This window comes from Miscanthus floridulus, unplaced genomic scaffold (genome assembly GCF_019320115.1).
Source record: "Miscanthus floridulus cultivar M001 unplaced genomic scaffold, ASM1932011v1 os_1248_3_4, whole genome shotgun sequence".
Lineage (NCBI taxonomy): Eukaryota > Viridiplantae > Streptophyta > Magnoliopsida > Poales > Poaceae > Miscanthus > Miscanthus floridulus.
In genome coordinates this window covers 1-21,277 of record NW_027097614.1, presented here as the reverse complement: position 1 = coordinate 21,277, position 21,277 = coordinate 1, and the positions used below count along the sequence as shown (strand labels likewise).

Below are 21,277 nucleotides of genomic sequence, written 5' to 3'. Positions count from 1 at the left end.
TGTTAATTTGTTCTGCAGCTCCTCTTAATGTTATGCTGGAAAAATCAATGGATGCTCGTTCTGGTGCAAGGGAGTTGTATCTTTCTGTTCCATTCTTGTTGTACAATTGCACAGATCTATTGCTTACTGTCACTGAAAGCAGCTCTGAGAGGAGTGGGTCCACCCTTGTGATTCCTCCTAGTTTTGAGTTGGATGGACATGCAAGACATTTGCTTGAAAAAAGTGGTCTTTCTCTTGTTGATCCATCTGTACAGTAAGTGTCTTTCTGTCCTTTAGAAATTCACTTCTTATCTGTTTCTATATATGCTCTAACACTTTTGTGTTTGTATTTCTCCTGCAGGTGCTTTACAGGCAAAATGCCCCAGTTAGATTTGATTGATGGACGCTGCTCTTCTTCAGAGATAAGCTGCACCAGTAACAGTGAGTCTGTAAAGAAAGATTTTGACAATGGTGTTAAAGCTTATATGTTTGCTCCTGATGGGCACACTCCAGCAACTGAACTTTCAGTTAAGTTGAATGCTTCTCCGCCTAATAATGGAACTGAAACAACTCGGCGAAATTGGTCAAATACATTCCTCCTTGTCCCTGCCAGTGGTTCAACAAATGTTACTATTCCCCAGTCATCTACTTCTGGTGCCTTCTTAGTTGCAGTGGCATCTATACCTGTTTCAACAGAACTTTTTGGGAGGACAAGGGCTATTGCTTTCAGGCCAAGGTAATTGAAAGGTTTCCATTTTCATCTGCCAACTGTTGTGGCAACAAATTGTTTTTAAGCAGTCATCCTTATCTGCCACAGCCGTATAAAGAGTGTGGATTTCTCATGTATAAAATGTGTCAGAGCACTTTTATTTAAGGAAACAACTCCAGTCACTAGAAAGTAAAGCAACAAAATAACAGTTTGGTTGTGTACCAAGAGCAAAAATAAAAATTCTTGAAAACATAGGAGAGCTGCATTTCTTTGCATTAAGAAGAAAAGGGACAAGAACCCTTACAAACACACACAACACACCAAACACAAAAAACACACAAAGCAGTTCAGTTTACTTGCCTTTACAAAAGGCTGCACAGACCGCCGATGACCAACACAATCATGACCCTACCAAGCCTAAGCCGGCTACTGTTCCGGCACAATGCCAAGAAGGTGGGTAATTCCTTTAGGCCCGGCCAAAGATCATTTCAGCAGCTCCTCTTTAGCGAGCAATAAAGTTCCAGCTAAATTTGGAGATGCCCATCAGCGATTCCTGTGTGCCGAAATTATCCAAGCTCCTAGGATTATACTAGAGTTGAGTCCTCTTCGGGTTTGATTATCAATCAAGGATTCTGTCCTCTCCCACCAATCATCGAAACAGACATCGTCGATCTGCGGGGTTAGAGCCTGCAGGCCGAGCTTTTGCAGCAGCAGAAACCAGAATTCCTGTGAGAAGGGGCAAGCACAGAGCAAGTGATTGATCAATTCTTCCTTTTATTGCAAAGTGGACAGCGAGGAGCATGTGGTAGACCTCGCTGTGCTAAACTATCGGCAGTCCAGCACCTGTTATGAGTCACCTACCACATGAAAAAACGACTTTTTCCTGGAGCCCATGACTTTCAAATCCTCTCCCTTGGTCTGAAAGGAATAGCACCCACGAACATTCCTTCATAGGCCGACTTGGCGCAGTATTTGCCGGAAGTAGAGAGGCACCAAATGTGAGAGTCCTCTACTTCAGGTTCTAAAACCACCTGACCAAGCACGTCCCAGAGATCAAAATACTCAACTATCACTTCAACACTAGCACCTTTGATGTCAGACACCTAACAATAATTCATATGGGCCTCTTGGACAGTCCTCTTATAAGCTCTCCTCTTCGGCACAAGTGAAAACAGCTGGGGTGTGAGATCTGCAATACACTGTCCGTGCAGCCATCTATCAGTCCAAAATAAAGTGGAAGTGACATTGCCAACTTCTGACACTACTGCCAATCTGCCATGGAATATAAGGCCCAGACACAACCATGAACTTGAATTGTGAATGCAGACCAGGGTGGTTAGCCTCAGTCTTTTGCAGCCAAATCCATCTCATCTTTAGGGCCTGTAAGATTGGTGTATAATGCGTGGATGTATTGCTTGAGCCCCTTGGGCTGATTATATAGGAGTACATGGCTTGGAGGGCAAGTAGCCTCTCCTAGAGATAAGGAAGGTTATCCCAGGATTACAATCAATCCTAAACTAACCATATCCGGAGTTGCCTAATATACTCTAACATCCCCCCGCAGTCACAACGGGAGCGCGCAGACGATGAGACTCGAGAATAAGCCGAAGAGATGACATCCCCCCGCAGTCGCAACCGTCGATGTGCCGCAGATGTGGTGGCTGGAATGGGAGCCGAAGAGGCTTGTCAAGCAGATGGTAGCCCCTTAGTGCCGAAGTAGCCGAGGTCGAGGTGGACGTGATCGAAGCCGTGGAGGAGGGCGCGGGTCCGAAGCGTCAGCGAAGGCGCCCAAATACACAAAATCAGCAGCTTCTTGCCGACAGGGTCAGCAGGATGATAGGCCGATTGCGATGGTAGATGGTGCAGCTAGAGAGCGCAACTGCATCTTCCTTCAACAATATCGGCGGCGGTGTCCGCGAGCGTGCGGCAATAGACGCGGACTCGGACCGAGAGCCAGCGTGACGAGGACCAGCAGCATGGGTGGCGCCACCGCCTGAAAAGGCGGTGTCGCCGGCGAGGATGGCTGGATCACGAGCGTTGCCGCAGCAGCCTGAAGGGCACAACAACAACCTCGTCTTCGGGAGTGTCGAGGATGAAGCGATGACGAACGGCAGGGCGACGCAACCCGATCTCTGATCGGGAAAAAGAAAAAAAACAGCAGCAGCAAGACGAACCTTGGGGTACAATCTCGGATGCCCCTAGCAGTGCCCCATCCCCTCCCTTATCTCTTTCCAGGTCAACACGGACAAAGGGGAATAGAAATCAGTGACAGGAGGAACCGGCCGTCCAGTGGCCGAGCAGCAGGGGGCAGCGAGATGGGGCGAAGCCCCCACGGCGCAGCAACCCGCCAACGTGCCGCCCCCGGGGAGATCGACGCTCGACAGGGGCGGTGAAGACGGCGGCACTCGCGGCGGATCCTGTCAGCGATGGGAGAGGTAGGTCCTTATGTTGTTGGTTGACCACGACGGCGCGGCGGATCAGAAGGATCGATCGCGCATCCTACGAGGGCGCTGCCCCCAGTGGAGATTGATCTCCCTGGGGGTGGCGCGAGGGCAGCGGAAGCCGGAAGCCTAGGGTTAGAACCTAGACTCGTGATACCATGTAAGATTGGTGTATAATGCGTGGATGTATTGCTTGAGCCCCTTGGGCTGATTATATAGGAGTACATGGCTTGGAGGGCAAGTAGCCTCTCCTAGAGATAAGGAAGGTTATCCCAGGATTACAATCAATCCTAAACTAACCATATCCGGAGTTGCCTAATATACTCTAACAGGGCCCAGTTCAGATTTTGAAGGTTGGAGATTCCTAGCCCTCCAATACCAAGAGCAAAATGGAGCTTTACTTGTTCTTTGACATGGGCATGATTTCCTTTGCTACTGTAAACCCAAATTGCTCATACCAGGTTATATGTGAAATGAGTCTTGTTACAATAGCTCTGCATATTTTGTGATGGTACCATAAAAGAAATCTCTTGAGCAACATGGTTATTAGAACTTATTAAAATGGAGAATGAATTTGGGTTGCTGTTAATGATAGAGTCAATGGCCAGGTCCCGTAAAGGTTTAAATTCATTCATCATCCTAGGAGTATGGGCTATCTGGACTCACCACAATCTGTGTGTTTTTGACGGTGTTTCCTCCTCCCTGACTGGTGTTGTGTCTCTGATTTTAGAGGAGGTTTTGGAAGTTTTGGCCGGGGCTCAAGGTGTGTCTTATTTCCCTGCCCTTGTGCCACTTTTTATCTAATGTTTGGTCCCAAGCAAGTTATGTTAGATTAGAGACAAAACCTGACAAAAAGACACAGGTAAGAGCATAAATAAGTACTACTAAAAGCAGTAGCAGACCCAAAGCTTTCTAGAAGCCTGGACGGTTTAGTGGGCTAAGCAGCAGAGCAGGCCTAATCTTCTCTAGACATGGGCTACACAATAATTAGGCCTAGTGGAGTTGAACGCTCAGGAGTCCGGGCAGAGGCCAAGGGTCTCATCGGGCCATGGGTCCACCAGTGACTAAAAGTAATCATAGTAGTATGATAATAGTATTTGTTCGGGCACATCAGTTGCTGATTCCTATAGGTCCTTTCTAAAGATAGTATATCCGTTCTCTCAGGTCTCTACTGCCCTCTTCCCATACCAGGTTTGTTCTACCCCCCTGCCTCTTCTTACATTATCAGTAATTCGGGATCCCACAGGATATGCTGCTATGCGCTGGTGCCTGTGGAGTCCTCTGTAGGATATGGCCAAACCATCTCAATCGGTGCCCCTGGAGGCCTCCATTGGTCAAAAATTTAGATGTAGTATAAAACTAATATAACAAAATTCTTGTTTTCTTTGTTGTGAGTGTTCTAATGTGTGCAGAATGTATATCTTGGTCTCTTGGATTTATAGTTTCTGCCATTAAAACTTTTCCTTATGTTTACACTTCTAGCTTCTTTTACTTGTACAATTTCATTCCATTCTTTGTTCGCCTGCCTAATATCTACTTTTGTCCTCTGTCCCTACTATTTTGCAGATATGTCATATGTAATGCATGCAGCAATGATTTGTTCTTTCGACAAAAAGGAACACGATTTTCTAAGCACTTACGTTCTGGGCAACACTCTTTCCTTCACTGGTCTGATACAGCAAGGTGATTTGCATCATTACTACCCTGTATACCTTGACAGCCTGCTTTGTTTGAATATATGAAATTCTTAATAGCACAAAAAAAGAAAGGATTTTTACAGTTTAGGCATGCATACTGCAGAAACCTGGTACAGTATTTTTCTCTCCCAACAAATCAGCCGTACAAATCAGCACAAGCGGCTTTACGAGCAGCCGAACAGAGCCATACTGATGTGACTTGTATTTTAAAAATGTGAAAAGGGAATAAACCTTATTCTTGACTCATATTTAAAATATGAAGGGAACTAAATCTCATTCTTACCAGAGTGCTATGTTCATTTTTGTTGTTTGTGCATCCTCCATATATTTTACTGTTTGGGCTGAACAACCTTGTTTTTAGAGAGTTGCTGGTCTCCGTTCGGTTTGATGGCCCAGGATGGCAATGGTCAGGAAGTTTTTTCCCTGACCACCTGGGAGATGCTCAATTGAAAATCCGGAATAGTGCCTCAGGTTTATCATATATGGTTCGAGTTGAAGTGCAAAATGCCGATCTAGACGTATACAGCAAGAGATTTTCTGGAAAAAATAATGTCAATACTGGTACAGTACTGATTCTGCTATCTGATGATAAGACTGGTTTTGTACCTTACAGGATCGACAATTTTTCAATGGAGGTAACTAGTTGTGCTGCCTGGCTTTGTTTGAAAACTTAATGATTATCATTCTTACGATTACTCTTTCAATAAATTCAGAAACTGCGGATATATCAACAGAGATGTGAATCTATTGAAACAATTGTTTATCCCTACACATCCTGTCAATATGCTTGGGATGAGCCTTGCTATCCTCATCGCCTTATTGTTGAGGTATATTAGCTCTTTATGAATTTTAGCTTGTCTTAAACAATTACGCAACATTGTTTCTCCCCCATACTATGTACAGATTCCTGGAGAACGAAGTTTGGGTACATTCAATCTGGACATTCTCAATGATGATGTTCATGTGTCGCTACCTTCTACATCCGAGGTAAATGATTGCCTTTAAATTTGACTAGCATTTAGTGTAGTGAGATTTTATAGGTTGTGTCCTTGCTGAGTCCAGGCAAGTAAAAGTCTACTCTTCGGTTTTGTTTCTTGTTGCTTTTGTTTTTCCCCTGTTTTTTGTTTGAGAAAGATAGACACATTGTGTATGTGCCTACTTAGGTGTATAAATGTCCATAGTACATTGTCAGGATGTTTATGGTTACTTGCCCTGTGTGATTAGAGTTTAGAAATCTTTAGTTTCCTGTCCAGATGTTTTTGGGAATGACTTGGTCCAATTTCACATGGAAGCACTAGACAACGACATCAAAGAAAGGGAGAAGGCTTGATCGGTGCTTGTCCTTACATATCGCATTCTTTAACTGATTTTCATTATCAGCGATTGCTTATATTTTGCATTGTTTTCCTTCCTGTTATGTATGTGATACATATCTTTTACAGAAAGCTGAAAGACAATTCTGCATCTCAATACATGCGGAAGGAGCGATTAAGGTCAGTTTCCGGCCCACTATCTGCCCTAGAACTGTCTGATTCATTTCTTTTGTCAATATTTGATTTACAATCATAATATGTAGGTGCTAAGTGTTCTTGATTCAAATTGCCACAATACGGAAACAAAAGAAAAGAATTTTCTGGGATCAAAGGAACCTAAAGTTGCTGATCACAAACTGGAGCTTGATATGAATTTTGCTGAAGTTATCAAAATACACTTACCATTCATCGGGATATCTCTAATAAGTTCTTCTCCACAGGTGAACTGACTATGTCTGTTTTACTATACTTATGTTTCTCATCACTTACAACTTAAGTGAAGTTTGTTTACTATACTTAAGTTTGTTTGACAGGAATTGTTGTTTGCTTCTGCCAAGGAGATGACAGTTGTTGCCATGCAGAGTTTAGATCAGCAGAGATTTACGGTTCAAATACAATCTATGCAAATTGATAATCAGTTCCCTGATAGCCCACACCCTGTCATGTTGTCATTTGAGGGCAGTCATAAGGGAAAATCCATGAACTTTTTTAAGAGTAAAGATACTAAGCTGAAATCAGCAAATGACATTCTTTCCAATACTACAGAGCCTGTGCTGCAATTTGCTGCAGCTAAATGGAGAACCAGAGATGTATCATTTGTTTCCTACCAATATATAAACATAAGGTACTCGTTACTCTTTGTTGATAATTCGTCATATGTGAACTTGTGGTGACACTTTTTGTTTGTTGGTTGGCAGCGTAGCTCCTGTTCGCCTTGAACTTGAAGAACGACTTGTCTTGAGCATGATTGAATTTTTTAGATCTGTTTCCTCTAGAATAAATATTGGGCACTTAGAGAAAAGTCTTGAGCTAAGTATTTTAGGTGGTGCTACGGACATGTTAAGAGAATATGAAAAAATCTCAAAGAATATATCAGACAAGCTCCTGGTGCAAGACAGTGAATTGTTGCCTTCTGTTGTCCCAGTTGGTGCTCCATGGCAACAGATACACCTTTTAGCCAGAAAGCAGAAAAAGGTGTACATTGAGTTGTTTCAGTTGACTCCTGTCAAGTTGACTTTCAGGTTATTCTTCTCTAATGTTTTGTGGTTATGACTGCAGGAAATGTATATATATTATTAACTTACCACTGGCAACTATGTTTTACATTGTAGTTTTACGAGCACACCTTGGCTCAATAGGAATGAAGGTGGTTCAGACCCCAGCATAGGTTTCAACAACACTACTGCAATCCAGGTGCAGATACATATCCCTTAACAAATAAATTTATTTCTTTTTATGAACATTTTCTGTTTTTATAGAGTTATTTAATCTGTCCTCACAATTGCTTGTACAACATAGAAGTTATCTTTCCATGCAGTTGTGACTTCATTCTGTATTGCAACTTCTTTACGAGAACTAAGAATGGCACGATAATGATTGCATTCCCCAAAAGGAAAATTTCAATGTCAACTTAAGAAATATGGTGGCACCCCGCCCTGGGAGAACCCCTTCCCCTGTCTCAACCACCCACCCAACACACATGGAACGGCCTGAACAGCATCTACTCAAGTAGCTAAGATTCTTAGCTTGGATAGGCACATGTTTCCAATGTTACAGTCTGCACTTATAAGGTTGCTTACCAACATATTTTCTAGTATAAGTATAGATAATTTTCAGTGGTTCTTTTTGTGTTTTCCCCATACACTTGCTTTTAGACAATACACAGTTCTCCTGCATGTTTGAGAAAAAAAAATGCTTTTAGATATTTGTTTGATCTGTTGGTAGTATGTATGATCTGCATATATATGTTAGATTGTATTGTATCTTTTGCCCCTGAATGTTTCCATTTTGGTTGCAGAGAGGTCTTATGGCCCTCTTAGATGTTGAAGGAGTACCAGTTTACCTTGGAGAAATTATTGCGGAAAATCTTATGGCCAGCTGGCAATCTGTTCAGGACATTCTTGTGAGGCATTATAGCAGGCAAATCCTCCATGAACTTTATAAGGTAAATGGTAGCATCCCAAATGAACTGACTAGAATGCATTTTACAAACCTACCAATATCTTGAGCTATTGAATGTCACTTATATGTGGGGCCAACTGACCATGAAAGGGGAATGACCACAAAGTTGTAGTTTTACGAGTGTAATCCAAAATAGTGTTGGTTTCTGAAATGGGCACAAAAGGATTTGCGACTATTAGCTCAACATTGTTAGGTTTGTGAAATTATGTTCGACTGTTTAATGCAGGTTTTGGGTTCTGCTGGCGTTATAGGAAATCCTATGGGTTTTGCTAGGAATGTTGGGTTTGGTCTAAAGGACTTCATATCTGCTTCAAGAAAAGGGAAATTGCAGGTTTGTAAATGTGAAGTCTTAGCAGGAATGTCCACTCTTTAACCTTCCAGTTTGAACTCAAGATCTATGGGTTGCTCTTTTTACAGAGCCCAGTTGAACTATTAAACGGTATAGCACAAGGTTCAAAAACTCTTATTGGAAGTACAGTTTATGCAGTCAGCAGCGCCACTTCTCACTTCAGTAAAACTGCTTATAAGGTATTTATGCTGATGACCTGTTTGATCATTGAAGAATATATGTTTCCTGAAATCACTGCTAAGGAGAAATTCCATTATCCAGGGCCTTGTTGCCTTTACATATGATGAGCAAGCTGCTTCGAAGATGGAAGAACGGGAAAGACAGCTAGGTTTGCATGGGGAAGGAGTACTGAATGGTTTTCTAGAGGTAAAAGTCATCTCTCTTGATTGTGCATTGCCATCTGATTTCAACAAATTTTCAGCATATGCTTATTTACACTTTAAAACTAAATAATATATGAGTTCAGCCTTGGGATAAACATGTGGGGATTTTTTTTTTTCATTTTTCACCATAAATCTTGCTGGACATTTATCTAAGCATAATGTGTGTTCTGCGCTGTAATGATTTTCTCCAGGGTCTGACTGGGCTCCTTCAATCACCGATCAGGGGAGCTGAGAAACATGGTCTTCCCGGGGTCATCTCAGGTACAACCATTCTATTAAGCATTTATATTCAGTTTATTCCCATTTGACCAACAGCATATCTGTTCCTACAGGTTTAGCAATGGGAACAGCTGGCCTTGTGGCACGGCCTATGGCTAGCATTCTTGAAGCCACAGGCAGAACTGCCCAGAGCATAAGAAACCGAAGCAACCCTCATGAATCCAACTACTTGCGAGTCCGTTTCCCCAGGCCTGTTGCCAGAGATCACCCTTTGCTCCCATACTCCTGGGATGAAGCCATCGGTGTATCGTTGCTTGCCCAAGCTGAGTGTGGTAGACTGAAGGAGGAGACATTTGTCATGTGCAAGACACTCAAGGGGGCTGGGAAGTTCCTTGTGCTAACTGAGAAGCTGCTTCTACTAGTCTCAAGTCCATATTTAGTGGATCTAGGATCACCTCAGTTTGTTGGTGTTCCTCCTGACCCACAGTGGTCAATCGACACAGAGATGCACCTCAAGAGCGTTGTTCATCTGGACAGGTCTCAGGAGGTAGTGAACATTGTTGGGAGCAGTGGACAGACTTCACCTAGGGACAAAAGAGGTGGCACGAGAAACAGGGTCATGAGCTCGGCCTTTGTCCCCCTGTTTCACCTCAGCATCGAGCTCCCAAATGATGAGGATGCAGAAGGGACGGTGCAGGTCCTACAGGCACTCATCGAGAAGGGGAAGGCACGGAGGTGGGACAAGAAGATCCTACACCGAAGCAACATCAGTTGAGGTTTTTACAAGCAACATTAGTCGAGGTTATATGAGCATTAGCTTAAAGAAAAGTTTTGGTTGCGGCACAAGACATTGTAACTTGTGAGCATGCGACTTTGTATAGCTAAAGGCAGAGCAGATACCAGCATACATGATGGACATGATGGAGGAGGTAGTGTGAATAACGCAGTGTTCCATAGGTGATCACCGTGAAGCCATTGGACGTGCTTCGGTTTTTTGCAGTCTAGGTGTACACTTGTAGCTTCTAGAAGTTCTGTCGACGGCTCTTGTAAATGAAGGGTGAGGGGCTATGTGTAGCAACACCATTGTAAAGATTTTGGCAGCAAATATTTTTTTCTGCTCTTTTATGTGCTTTCCCATTCTTGGGCTGTGTTTACAAACTTCGCCAATCTTGGGCTATGGATATTTCTGATTTCACCATAGGGAATTTAGCAGAGGTAGGGGATACGCCCAACCAAACGCACCGAAACAACAGGTCAACAGCCATTGGCTAGAGTAGCCAAACGAACTTTAATCAATGAAGTTAAGGTCTTCAAACAGCACATCATAAATACCACAGCCTGCTCAAATAAACTTGGTACAGCAGTCACAAAAAAAAATGCAATTCTGAGTTTGACTCAAGTTTAAAGAAAAAATTATTAACATTCATTACTCTAAATTATTGTTATCATTTTGAAAATACGTTCCATTTGATATTAAAAAATGTTGTACTTTTATTACATAGATATCGTCCAAACGTAAAACCGTATATACTCAAAAAGGATAATTTAATTGCATTCTTTCCAGGATTAAGGGAGTACTGCTAACGAGCTAAACTAGAATGCAATGGCCTTTTCTTTCAAAAAAAGAAAAGAATGCAATGGCCTAAAATGCAAGCGACAAGCGATGCATAAACAACGCACGTTTCAGAAGAACAATTCAAGAATCGGTTGAATTCTTGATTAAAAAGGCTGAACAAAAAGCAATTCAACCGCGAGATCAGCACATCAACCAGAGCATTAACTTTGATTGATTAAAAAGGCTGAACGAAAAGCAATTCAACCTCGTGATCAGCCCATCAACCAGAGCATTAACTTTGAGGCTAAGGAACTTGGTACAATAATATAGAAACAAGTTTCACTCTAATAAGATGGTTTGAGGTTCATCATCACATAGCCTCAAAAAAACACAAAACTTGATTACTTGTAATAAAACCCTAGAGACATAACATAAGATAGTCTTGGACAGCATAAGCGAATTTGCTAATGGCTGGGTGATGGGGGCTCCTCAGTCGAACAGGCTGAAGCCCATGTCGTCATCAGACTCCTCCTTAACCTCTTCCTTCTTCTCCTCGGCAGCTGGGGCAGCAGCTGCCGCAGCACCACCAGCAGGGGCAGCAGCAGCAACTGGAGCAGCACCACCACCTACAAACAAATTTCAATACACCAATGATTAGACCAAGAATATAACTGGAAATTATTATGCACAAATTCAAGACTATAAACACAAAGGGTGAAAAATTCAAGACGATCTAGCATCCAATTCCAGTATAAACATGCACAGAAACTCTTTGGTGCACCTAAGGAATTAGTATAGACAAAGAAACTCTTTCATGCACCCAACGTAATTCTGGCACAAACCCATGCATCCTGTAAATACTCATGTCAATGTATCTCCGTTTCACTAACATAATTAAGATTGAAACATTGGTGTCAAATAGTGTCAAATTAAACATTGAAAACCTAAGATTCAATTTAAGTAAACAGGCAGATACTTAATACTCAATTAATACAGTACGGTCCAATCGAGTCCATCGTCCACCGAAAGGTTCAATTACAGTGAAGGTGACAACTTATAATGTACTAATCAGTCAAGTAGAATTTCTAGAACTGACCATATCACAGGGTTGGATAATGAAACAAAGAATATTTAAGACATCTCGATCAACTTTCAAGATAAAAAAAAGGCTAGCTAAATCTACAACAATTGCCACCATGCAGCTATCCACATATTCGAAACCACGGGCATGAACATACAAAAGTATCTTGAGAGCAAAGGGGGGGGGGGGGGGGGGGGGGGGGGGTGTATACCAGATCCAACGGAGAGGATGAGGTCCTCAACGTTGCGCTTCTCCAGGAGCTTGGCGAAGAGCGCCGGCCAGTAGGACTCAACCTTGATGTTGGCCGCCTTCACGATCGTGGCGATCTTCTCGGCCTGCCAAGAAGAACCATCACGGAATCACTCAACCGCTCAAAAAACCGTTGAGATTAAAAGAGCCGACAGCGAGGGAGAAGAACGCACGGTGATGGCGATGCCATCGTCGCTGAGGATGAGGGCGGCGTAGGTGCAGGCGAGCTCACCGGAGGCCATGGGTGCAGGCGGCTTCCTCTCACCGGATGGATCTGCGGTCTCTGCGAAGAGAAAACACGAGAGAGAGAGAGAGAGAGAGGTTAGTCTCGGAAGCAGCAGCGGCGGCGGCAAGAGACGGCGCGAATCAGAGGTCAAGGCGACGGCACGTACCAGAGGGAGAGAGGCGGCGACGAGGGCGGAGGCGCAGGAGGCAGGGGGCTTCTAGGGTTCGGAAGGAGGTGGCGTGGGTGCGGTTTATATAGGGGCTGGGTTGTTAGGGTTTCGCCCGCAGAAGTCTGGGCCGGACTGGGCCTTATCGTGGGCTTTGTTCCCTGCGTCGTCATCGCTCTTTGGGTTCGACTGACTACAGCACTTTCAATTTTTCAAAGTTTTTTATTTTATCAAAATCTAAAACTACCAAAACCTCGTTTCAAAAAAATACCAAAATATATTAATATAATAAATAACACTATATACATAATACTTCTGTCTAAATTCTTTGCCGCTTTCTAAAAAAAATGTTGTGCCACTTTACTGACTAATGGTTGCCAAGGCAATTCATTTTCTATAGGATATAAGATGACCAAAATGCCATCATAGATTTATCTTTCAAGTGTTTTTTTTAACGAATCAGGAGAGCAGCCGATTGTATTAAAAAGCAGATGAAGCCTAGACTGGGCAAAAAATAAACAGATACAACTCCGATCGGTTGGATTGGGACCTCAACACGCACCGAAACTCCAACACAAAGAAGGAAAAAATAACTATGGCCGGTCAGAATGGGACACACGCTTCACCGCCGCTAAACCACCACAAACCGGTCACTACACTACGCCGCCACCTCCTGAAAGACAAAGCCATCAAGATAAAATCGCCCTCGTCATCACTTGCGCTATCGTTGCCGACGATGTCCCACACCGAGTAGGCCGCTGCTAAGCTGGGCTAGCCGCTGTGTTCCACTGCAAGCCGTGTAGCCCATCCGCAATTCGCACAATTGTAAGATGTATAACAATATTAAAATAGTGTTTCATAAAATGCATGGACATAGCATAAGTTGGCATGTTGCGCAAAATAGAATCCAGCATAATAGTTCTACCCCTCCCTAATATAATAGTTAGGGCATTTCATTGCCACCCATCAAATTAAGTGCCAAGTATTTGGAAACAAGAATAGGCTAGTCTTGAAGTTGGATTTTTTAGAACGCTTATGGTAAAATTAGCTGGAGTTCTGTTTGAATGCTTAAAGCAAAGAAGTTTTGATGGAAAATGTTGCAATATTCTTATGACCTAATAATTGTAACAGAGACCAAATGCTAACTTGACAGCTCCAAAATTAAAAGCCACAATCACGAATAAATCAATCTTGTATCTATTCTCACCTCTTGTCATACATCCCGTACCCAAAATTAAAAGACATGATCACAAATAAATCGATCTTGTATCTTTTCTCACCTCGTATACATCTCGTATCGTCTATCGACATGCTAGAAATTAAAGTGGGGAATTGGAAAAAAAAACCAGCTTAGACTTGAAGGTGATGTCCAAATCATCCAAGCTCATGGAATGCATGTGATGCTCGACAAAATCGACTCAACATGCGGTGCATCCGGGGACTTGCTATTAACGCAAACGGGCAATTGCCCAGCCGTCAGTGCCACAGGACAGATACATTACAGGCTCGTCTCATATAATGCCACATAAGATTTTTAATAACGTAGAGGAGACAGAGAAAGAGATAGTTGTTTCATGAAGCAACCACCTTATGAGTCATGCGCAAAAAAAAAATCACTATTGTACGATTTAATGTTGCTATGCAACTCATAAATTTTCTTTGTTGACGCACAGATTAAATTGAGTTAAATACATGGGCGGTGCTTAAACTTGTAGCTCTGTGCCACTTAGGTCCACGAACCCTCGAAATCGAAATTTGACCCCCCCCCCCCCCCCCCCCCCCCCCCCCCCCCGCGAACTTATTAAGTCGTTCACTGGAGGTCCATACCATTCGGAAAAAACGCTGACTAGGATAAATTTTTACAAAAAACACCCTCTGTAATCATTTTCTACCTACAGCAGTCCTTCCTAAGGAGGAGATCCGTATCCCATCGCCGTCTGATGCATTCCCGAGCCGGCCTTTTCGGGAGACAGGTCAGCCACCCGACACCAAGAGCGCTGCCGGCACCGACACCGGTGTCGCTGCTGCCACGACGACGTACGGCAGCGAGCGCGAGGCAGCTATCATGGGCATAGGTGGAGGCTTCACGTCGGCCGTCGTCGATGAGGGCAGCTTCAGCACCTTCTCCCTCGCCCGCCTCGCCGAGCGCCTCTACCACTTGTGCCGCCAGGAGCTCGACGCGCTCCTCCGCGTCCGCCAAGGTGCCAACCCCACATCGTCCGCCTCCTCGCGTTCTGTGACGAAGGCGGTGCTGGAGTTCACGCCAAACGGGAACCTACACGGCTACACAAGCGGCTGCACGGCGACGTGAAGGCATCCAACGTGTTGCTGGACACGAGCTGGCCTCCGCGCGCCGTGCTTGGTCCCCGGAAGGGATCACAGAAGTGGCCAGGGAGGCCCTTATCCTTGCCCTTGTCGCCGAGGATCTTGGCCGCGTCGTGATGACGCTACTCGGCGTGGGCGCGAACGGCGACGCGGTACGTCCTTGAGGCGATCCTGACGTCGCCCGTGGCGGACGCGGACACTAAGACCAACATCACCGATAGGACGGAGCTATTCCCAGACCTCGTGCGGATCCTCGGGGATGCCGCGTTGCTGGTAGCCATCCGTTGCATGCCCGCGCCGTAGTGCAGGTCCGCAGCCGCCCGACGCACGCGTCGATGGCGCTGGCCATGGCGGTCACGCCCACGGCCGCCACGAAGCCCGCGCTGCGGCTGCTGGCAAAGACCACAGGCTGTGGCGATGGCATGGCGGCCATCGTGGCCGACGCCGCCGAGGTGCCAGCCGCCGTGATGGGGCGGATGACCCGGATGGGGCCGGCAGAGCGGGAGACTGCCATGGTGGCGCTGTGGCTGTCCTGTTGCGCGGGCAGCAGGATCGGAGGATGCGGAAGGCCGTGGCTTCCGCGCTGGAGGCGGTGGGGAAGTTGCTGGTGGTGATGCAGGGGACTGTGCCCCGACCACCGTGGATGGCGCACCGTCGTCGCCGCGTGACGTGGTCGGCAAGCTCGTGGACCGGAGGCTGGGATGCCGATACGACGCCCACGAGGTGGCAGCTGTGGTGTTGCTGACGGCCGCATGCGTCGGGGACAATCCGAGCCATCGGCCGTCGATGGCCGACACGGTGCCGGCCCTGGAGCAATTGCAGCAGCAGCACCACGACCAGAGCTTATTAGGCACGGGAGGGAAGTTGTAGATGACTACAGGGTGGTTTTTATAAAATTTTATCTTAATCAGCGTCCTCCGAAGGGGTATGGACCTCCGGTGAACGACTAAATAAGTTCAGGGAGGCAAATTTTGATTTTGAGAGGTTGTAGCATAGAGTCACAAGTTCAAGGGCCGTCCATGTATTTAACTCAATTAAATTGAATTACTATAAGACAACCCATTATATGAGTTAGTTATTTGATCATTTTATTATTACGTGGCAATTGTTATGATACTATATTAATGTACTTGCCCTCCGCACAGCAGACGGGAGTGGCCAAGAGCTGAGGCATTCAGGCACCAAGCAGTGTTAATTAGAATAAATATTATTGCACTCAAGAAAAATTATAATCTAAGTTCATATATAGGAAAAAAATTCCGCGTTCACAGTACATAAAGTCCTCGCTGAGGTAGGAGAGTAGGGGGGTTGTTTGGTTTAGCACCCGTGCAAGGTTGCCTGGCCAGGCGGCTTTCTAGGCCGTTGATTTTAAGCGCTTGGCAGCTGGAATCGCTGTTTGGCCGGCAAGCCCCGCTATCCAAACAAGTCCTAGGTGACTTTCCTATATCGGAGTTGTCAGGTTGCTATCCAAACAAGCTCTAGGTGACTTTCCCATATCAGAGTTGCCAATGAGCAACACCTGGCAGGGCTCATTCTCAAGTGCTCCTTTAGAGAAGCTCGCTTGAGGACCTTTTTTTTTTTTTGCTCCTCCTAAAGGGTCTAACTCCTCACCAGAAAACAGCTCCTCCTAAAGCGTTTGATATGTCTCCTCTGGAAAAAGCTGCTGCCGGAGCAAGAGCCGTGCCAAATAAGCCCCAAGGTAGTCATACTCACACTGTTTTTTAGATTTTGTGAAATAATTGTCTTTTCCGTATCTTCAAATAAAAATTGGGTTCTGATCTGCACCAGCATCTCCAAGACAGTAAGACGCATAAGTTAGACAGATTTTTTATCATTCTAGATTGTAATGCTTATTATTTAATTAATTTCACAAAATACAGTAAGACGCATAAGTTAGACAGTTTTTTATAAAAAAATCTAACACCTCTTTGCAGGACACGTTGCTGGCCACACACCAGAAAAGCAGAATGGTGAAAAGGAAATAGCACAAAGCCGCAGCGATTGGAATAGGTCCGACAACATAGGCACTGCTGCTGCGACATGAGAGACAGACACCGGATCACATCATTGCCAGCTCTTTCGTTTTTCTCTCTGCGTAGTGAGTTGATGGGCCGTGTCATGGTCTCCGGCCCACTAATCAACAAACAAAGTATCCACTGGAGCAATGGTACTCTCTTTTGTCACCAGATTGGAGTGTTCTCATCCACAAATCTCGGTTTTGACCTGTACTGTTCCTTGGTGGCATGTTGCCATGATACATTGTGGTGTCTTGTGCCATGATGTGATCCGGTGTCTGTCTCAATGCCTATGTTGTCGGACCTATTCCAATCGCTGCGGCTTTGTGCTATTTCTGCTATTTCCTTTTCACCATTCTGCTTTCTGGTGTGTGGCCAGCAACGTGTCCTGCAAAGAGGTGTTAGATTTTTTTTATAAAAAACTGTCTAACTTATGCGTCTTACTGTATTTTGTGAAATTAATTAAATAATAAGCATTACAATCTAGAATGACAGAGACTTGGAAAACAGGGGCGCTCCACTCTATCAGTTGCCATTACAGTTCAGAAACAGGAAGCTTCCAGAGAAAATGCTGTGGTATACCCTGTATGTGGATAAGAACGAATGCTGACACAACCATTTCAAAACTGTCAAAAATCTAAAATTCACTTCTCTTGAGCTTCACACAAACCATTGCTTGAACCAAAATGAGCATGCAGTGGCCCTATATCTGGGTCTCTGGGACTTCTTCAATACCTTCAGCAGGCTGAGGGAGAACTGGTGTAAGGAGTCCATTCAATCTCAAAGCAGGTAAAAGGAGAGAGAATGCATTGATACACATACCTGTATGAATTCTAAAAGGCGCCATAGTAGGTAGTTGATGATCATAACTAGGCAAAACAGTTTTCGAGCCCAAGATCCGCAAGTAAGATATCTACATCAGCAGAGGCACCAAATGAACTAATGTATTTCAATTTGGATGTCGGTGAAAATGTGGAGACATTGATCATAAATTGACTAAGATCTAAACATTATCTGGCACAAATAATGTATAAATTGATTTAGCACAAGAACATGAGAGGATGATGAAATAAATTTTGCTATAGTAAATGATAGACAAAAAAATCAGATATGCATTGTTTCATTAACAAAATCTACTGAAGAAACAAGATGAGTTGTCAACGTCTTATGTTTACTCACCGGGGAAGGCAATTTAGTAAATTTGTTGTTGGAGACTGCATTGCACAATCATAAACAATCTCAGCTCTTTTGGCCACATCATCCCAACTATAAAGTTTTTTCATCTAGGATGCAAAACAGAAGAAGCTGAATCAAGACCAAGGAGCTTGCATACGAAACTGAAACTAAATAGAAGCTAATGAAAAATGAACACAATAGAAAGGGTCCAATCCTAAGTTCAAATAAGGTGTGGAATGTCAATAGAAAGGGTCTAATCCTGAGTTCAAATAAGCTGTGGAATGTTGAGAGTTCAGGCTCACCCGAAGATGCATAATTTGCGGGTCTATGCCAGGTAGCATGTCAATGGCTTTCTTGACAGCTCTTACCATATCTCCAGGAGCTGGTTCTGCAAGCACTATCACGTCATCTGGAAGAACCTGTAAAAAGAAATAATGAATTGCATGAAACTCGAAAATCATCTAACCAAGGTTGGGATTTTCTGTAGAAGGGAAACTTGAGCTCATAACAGCATACCTCAGGGACACCGCCAACTCTAGTGCTCACTGTCAACAGTCCACAGCTTGCTGTTTCTAGAATGGCTATGCAAAATGCCTCTGTAAGACTGTCTCCAACGTCGAGACGCAAACCCAAAATACGTCTCCCACGGTGCTAACAACCTCCAACGGCTGACCCAAACATGTGACGCATTTTGCCTACCGCACCGAACGATACGCAAAAAAAGCATCGCTCTCTGCTCGCTGCGCAAATCGTCCACGCTCGCTCGCGTCGGCACCGCTCGCGTCCGAGGTGGCCCGCTCCCGCACCGGCCGCGCCGCCGGCCCCGCTCGTCCGCTCTCGGGCGCCGCGTGCGCTCGTCTGGCGTCCGCTCTTGCGCCCGTGGTGGTGGGCGCCGCCGCGCCAGGGGAGGGGGCGCTCGCCCAGGGCCGCCGCCAGGGGGCGCGCTCGCCGTAGCGCCACCGGCCGAGGAAGGGGCTTCGGCGCGGCGGGCCCTCGGCTGCTAGCTGCGCTCGGCTCCAGTGCGAGGGCAGAGCGGATTCAGAGAGAGAGCGCGGGGAAGAGAGGGCGGAACAGAGGGAGAGCAGAGCTCGGCGACTGGCAGCAGCCCTGGTGGTGCCCGGCTCCGGCGACTGTTGATGGCGAGCGCGGGTGGTGCTTGGGCACAGGGCGTCGGCGGCCACTGCGTCGCGGGAGAGCCGCCCGTGCACGACCTGAGCCCGCAGGTACCGACCCGCCGCCTCCAGGAGCAGGCCCTCGTCGAGCCGGCCCCAGATGTGCTCCGGAGTGTCAACCAGGTACTTGGCGCGCGCGGACAGCGCGTACAGCCTCGCGCGCCCTCCAGCTGATGGGGACGGCGAGGCGGCGCTTACGGTGGGAGAGGGTTCAGGGGGCGGCGAGAGCGACGACAAGGAGCCGGAGATGCGGGCGAGGTTGTCGGATATGGCATCAGAGGACTGCTTGATGAGGAGGATGGAGTCCGCGGAGTCGAGCAGGTCGCGGTAGCTGCGCCCGACGAGCTGCCGGAGCTCCTCCTCCTTGGCGGAGATCTCGCGTCGGGTGGCGCCCTCAGCCGCGCGAATCTCTGGGATGCGCTTGGTGCGGAACAGCTCGCCGACGCCTCCGGGAACGGCCGCCGCAGGCATCGCGGCCCCGCTTGCCTTCGAGCACGCGGCGAGATCCAAGAGGGGATGGGGAGCTTGCAGCGCTTCCGGCCGCGGGCTGGCCGGGCGGACAGCTCGGCTCCGGCAAGATGAGGCGACGGGAGCTTTTCTCGTTTGCGTCGGCTGTTGGAAAAGGTCATTTTTTTTTTGTGTGTGTGGGGGGGGGGGGGGGGGGGGGGGGGGTCCGTGATCCTTCGCTGGGCTGTACCAAACCTCGGTATGCCTCTCGTTTTTAGGTCCGTTGGTTGGAGACAGTGAACTAAAAATAACAAAGGTTAGGTTCCACTGTTACCACAGCATTATACATGCCTCTGTAAGTGAACTAAAAATAACAAGGTTAAGTTCCACTGTTACCACAGTATTATTATACATAAAATGGTCAAACCCTTTGCATCTGTCCCAGAAATTAACTTGCCTATCATCTAGTTTCTCTATAGCATTATGTTATAATTGACAATGAGGGTAGGTGATGCAAGATGAGCAAAAAATTATCACCCTTCAGTTAACTCCTGATCCGTCTAAATATATTTAGAATTCTGAGGAAAGCTTCCAATTACGTCCATGAATAAACTTGTGTATTGAATCCTATTCCTAGTTTGTGTTTTTGGACCTCATATTCACAAGAGCACTTTAATAATCTGATATAAGAATGTCAAAATTCTATTGCAAGCACATAAAAGGTATCCCAAATTCAAATTGCTCGAGAATCAAAGTCCATCAAGAAAAAGAGGGACAAACACACTGGAAAGTAGAAACAAGATTTTCAACATGTAATGATGAAAATGTAGGAAGAGTTTACCTGTTCAAAAATATGTGATTAATTAGGTAATTAGCATAGGTGCTTTTCGAAGTGCTTAGGTTGATTAAACCACTGTTATACGCTTGCTCTAGATTTAGGCCTAGTGTTTAGTGAGATTTGCATACCTCTTACCACTCGGTGCTTGCGCACACCATTGTTGTACATCGGAGGGGCTTGTAGTCTTGCGAGATCACACCGTGTACCGGAGGGAACAAGACCCGTGGTGTCTCGACCGAAAGCTTGATAGTGAAGATGGCGGAGAGCGGTCCGGGAGAGGCTTTGCCACGAGTGGCTTAATCGGAGACCCGCTTGCGCGTGGGGAATGCCCGGAGTTATCCACGGAGTTACCCGATCGGAAGCTTGCCCTTACGAGGGGCTCCAACGAGGACAAGGGGAAAGCTTACGCGCTTCTCGATACATCGGTAAAAATATCGGAGTCGTCGACGGGAGTTTACATATCTCTATCTTGCTCTTTAGCTTCCGCATTTACATTATTTGTCTTACTTCTTTTTACGGTAGAGATAGCAACACACTAGCAAAACCATAGTTGCATATTTAGATAGTTTATCTTTTGCATATGTTTTGCTAAGGGTAGAAAAAGAGGCCATAGTTTAGAGTCGAACTTTAAGTTATCTAATTTACCTCCCTTTTAGGCGTCACGGTCCCCTACAGTAACGCTCCTTTTATCAGGTACCATAGTGTTCTTCCAATAAAGCTCTCCCGTTCGGAAAAAAATAGTTGAAATTCAAAAAA

The 21,277-nt window shown here is 45.6% G+C and overlaps 3 protein-coding genes and 1 pseudogene across 7 annotated transcripts in view; 2 read left to right on the top strand and 2 right to left on the bottom strand.

Annotated features, from left to right (window-relative positions):
* Nucleotides 1-10,471, top strand: part of LOC136533837 (intermembrane lipid transfer protein VPS13-like) — a 31,505-nt gene extending 21,034 nt beyond the window's left edge. For 3 of the 5 annotated variants that reach the window (XM_066526352.1, XM_066526351.1, XM_066526350.1), the window contains exons 32-48: nt 19-253; nt 341-715; nt 4,696-4,812; nt 5,188-5,461; nt 5,540-5,653; nt 5,730-5,813; nt 6,269-6,319; nt 6,403-6,579; nt 6,673-6,983; nt 7,057-7,380; nt 7,471-7,552; nt 8,157-8,303; nt 8,547-8,651; nt 8,738-8,848; nt 8,931-9,035; nt 9,244-9,313; nt 9,385-10,471. In XM_066526352.1, the coding sequence (XP_066382449.1) occupies nt 19-253; nt 341-715; nt 4,696-4,812; nt 5,188-5,461; nt 5,540-5,653; nt 5,730-5,813; nt 6,269-6,319; nt 6,403-6,579; nt 6,673-6,983; nt 7,057-7,380; nt 7,471-7,552; nt 8,157-8,303; nt 8,547-8,651; nt 8,738-8,848; nt 8,931-9,035; nt 9,244-9,313; nt 9,385-10,046 (3,344 nt within the window). In that variant the 3' untranslated portion in view covers nt 10,047-10,471. Of the gene's footprint in view, nt 1-18; nt 254-340; nt 716-4,695; nt 4,813-5,187; nt 5,462-5,539; nt 5,654-5,729; nt 5,814-6,268; nt 6,320-6,402; nt 6,580-6,672; nt 6,984-7,056; nt 7,381-7,470; nt 7,553-8,156; nt 8,304-8,546; nt 8,652-8,737; nt 8,849-8,930; nt 9,036-9,243; nt 9,314-9,384 lie in introns of those variants that run through there. The other 2 variants (XM_066526353.1, XM_066526354.1) reach the window with 2 other exon arrangements.
* Nucleotides 10,472-11,029: 558 nt separating this feature from the next.
* Nucleotides 11,030-12,645, bottom strand: LOC136533839 (large ribosomal subunit protein P1). The gene is made up of 4 exons (XM_066526355.1): nt 12,549-12,645; nt 12,330-12,439; nt 12,119-12,242; nt 11,030-11,452 (listed from the first exon to the last, which is right to left on the bottom strand). Exons 2-4 carry the CDS (start codon nt 12,396-12,398, stop codon nt 11,316-11,318), a joined length of 330 nt encoding a protein of 109 aa, XP_066382452.1. The 5' UTR covers nt 12,399-12,439; nt 12,549-12,645; the 3' UTR covers nt 11,030-11,315.
* Nucleotides 12,397-15,858, top strand: LOC136533838 (uncharacterized; annotated as a pseudogene).
* Nucleotides 15,859-17,382: 1,524 nt separating this feature from the next.
* LOC136533840 (uncharacterized) lies at nt 17,383-19,866 on the bottom strand. Its single transcript, XM_066526356.1, has 5 exons — nt 18,581-19,866; nt 18,367-18,483; nt 18,068-18,171; nt 17,711-17,801; nt 17,383-17,633 (listed from the first exon to the last, which is right to left on the bottom strand). Exon 1 carries the CDS (start codon nt 19,705-19,707, stop codon nt 18,760-18,762), a length of 948 nt encoding a protein of 315 aa, XP_066382453.1. The 5' UTR covers nt 19,708-19,866; the 3' UTR covers nt 17,383-17,633; nt 17,711-17,801; nt 18,068-18,171; nt 18,367-18,483; nt 18,581-18,759.
* Between the last annotated feature and the right edge of the window lie 1,411 nt (nt 19,867-21,277).

Bases quoted from the DNA above. Each gene is read 5' to 3' on its own strand.
- LOC136533839 (XM_066526355.1), bottom strand. From the start codon at position 12,398: ATGGCCTCCGGTGAGCTCGCCTGCACCTACGCCGCCCTCATCCTCAGC. The intron at 12,243-12,329 runs GTGCGTTCTTCT...TCTTCTTGGCAG, and splicing joins ACGATGGCATCGCCATCACC to GCCGAGAAGATCGCCACGAT. The intron at 11,453-12,118 runs GTATACACCCCC...ATTTGTTTGTAG, and splicing joins CATCCTCTCCGTTGGATCTG to GTGGTGGTGCTGCTCCAGTT.
- LOC136533840 (XM_066526356.1), bottom strand. From the start codon at position 19,707: ATGCCTGCGGCGGCCGTTCCCGGAGGCGTCGGCGAGCTGTTCCGCACC.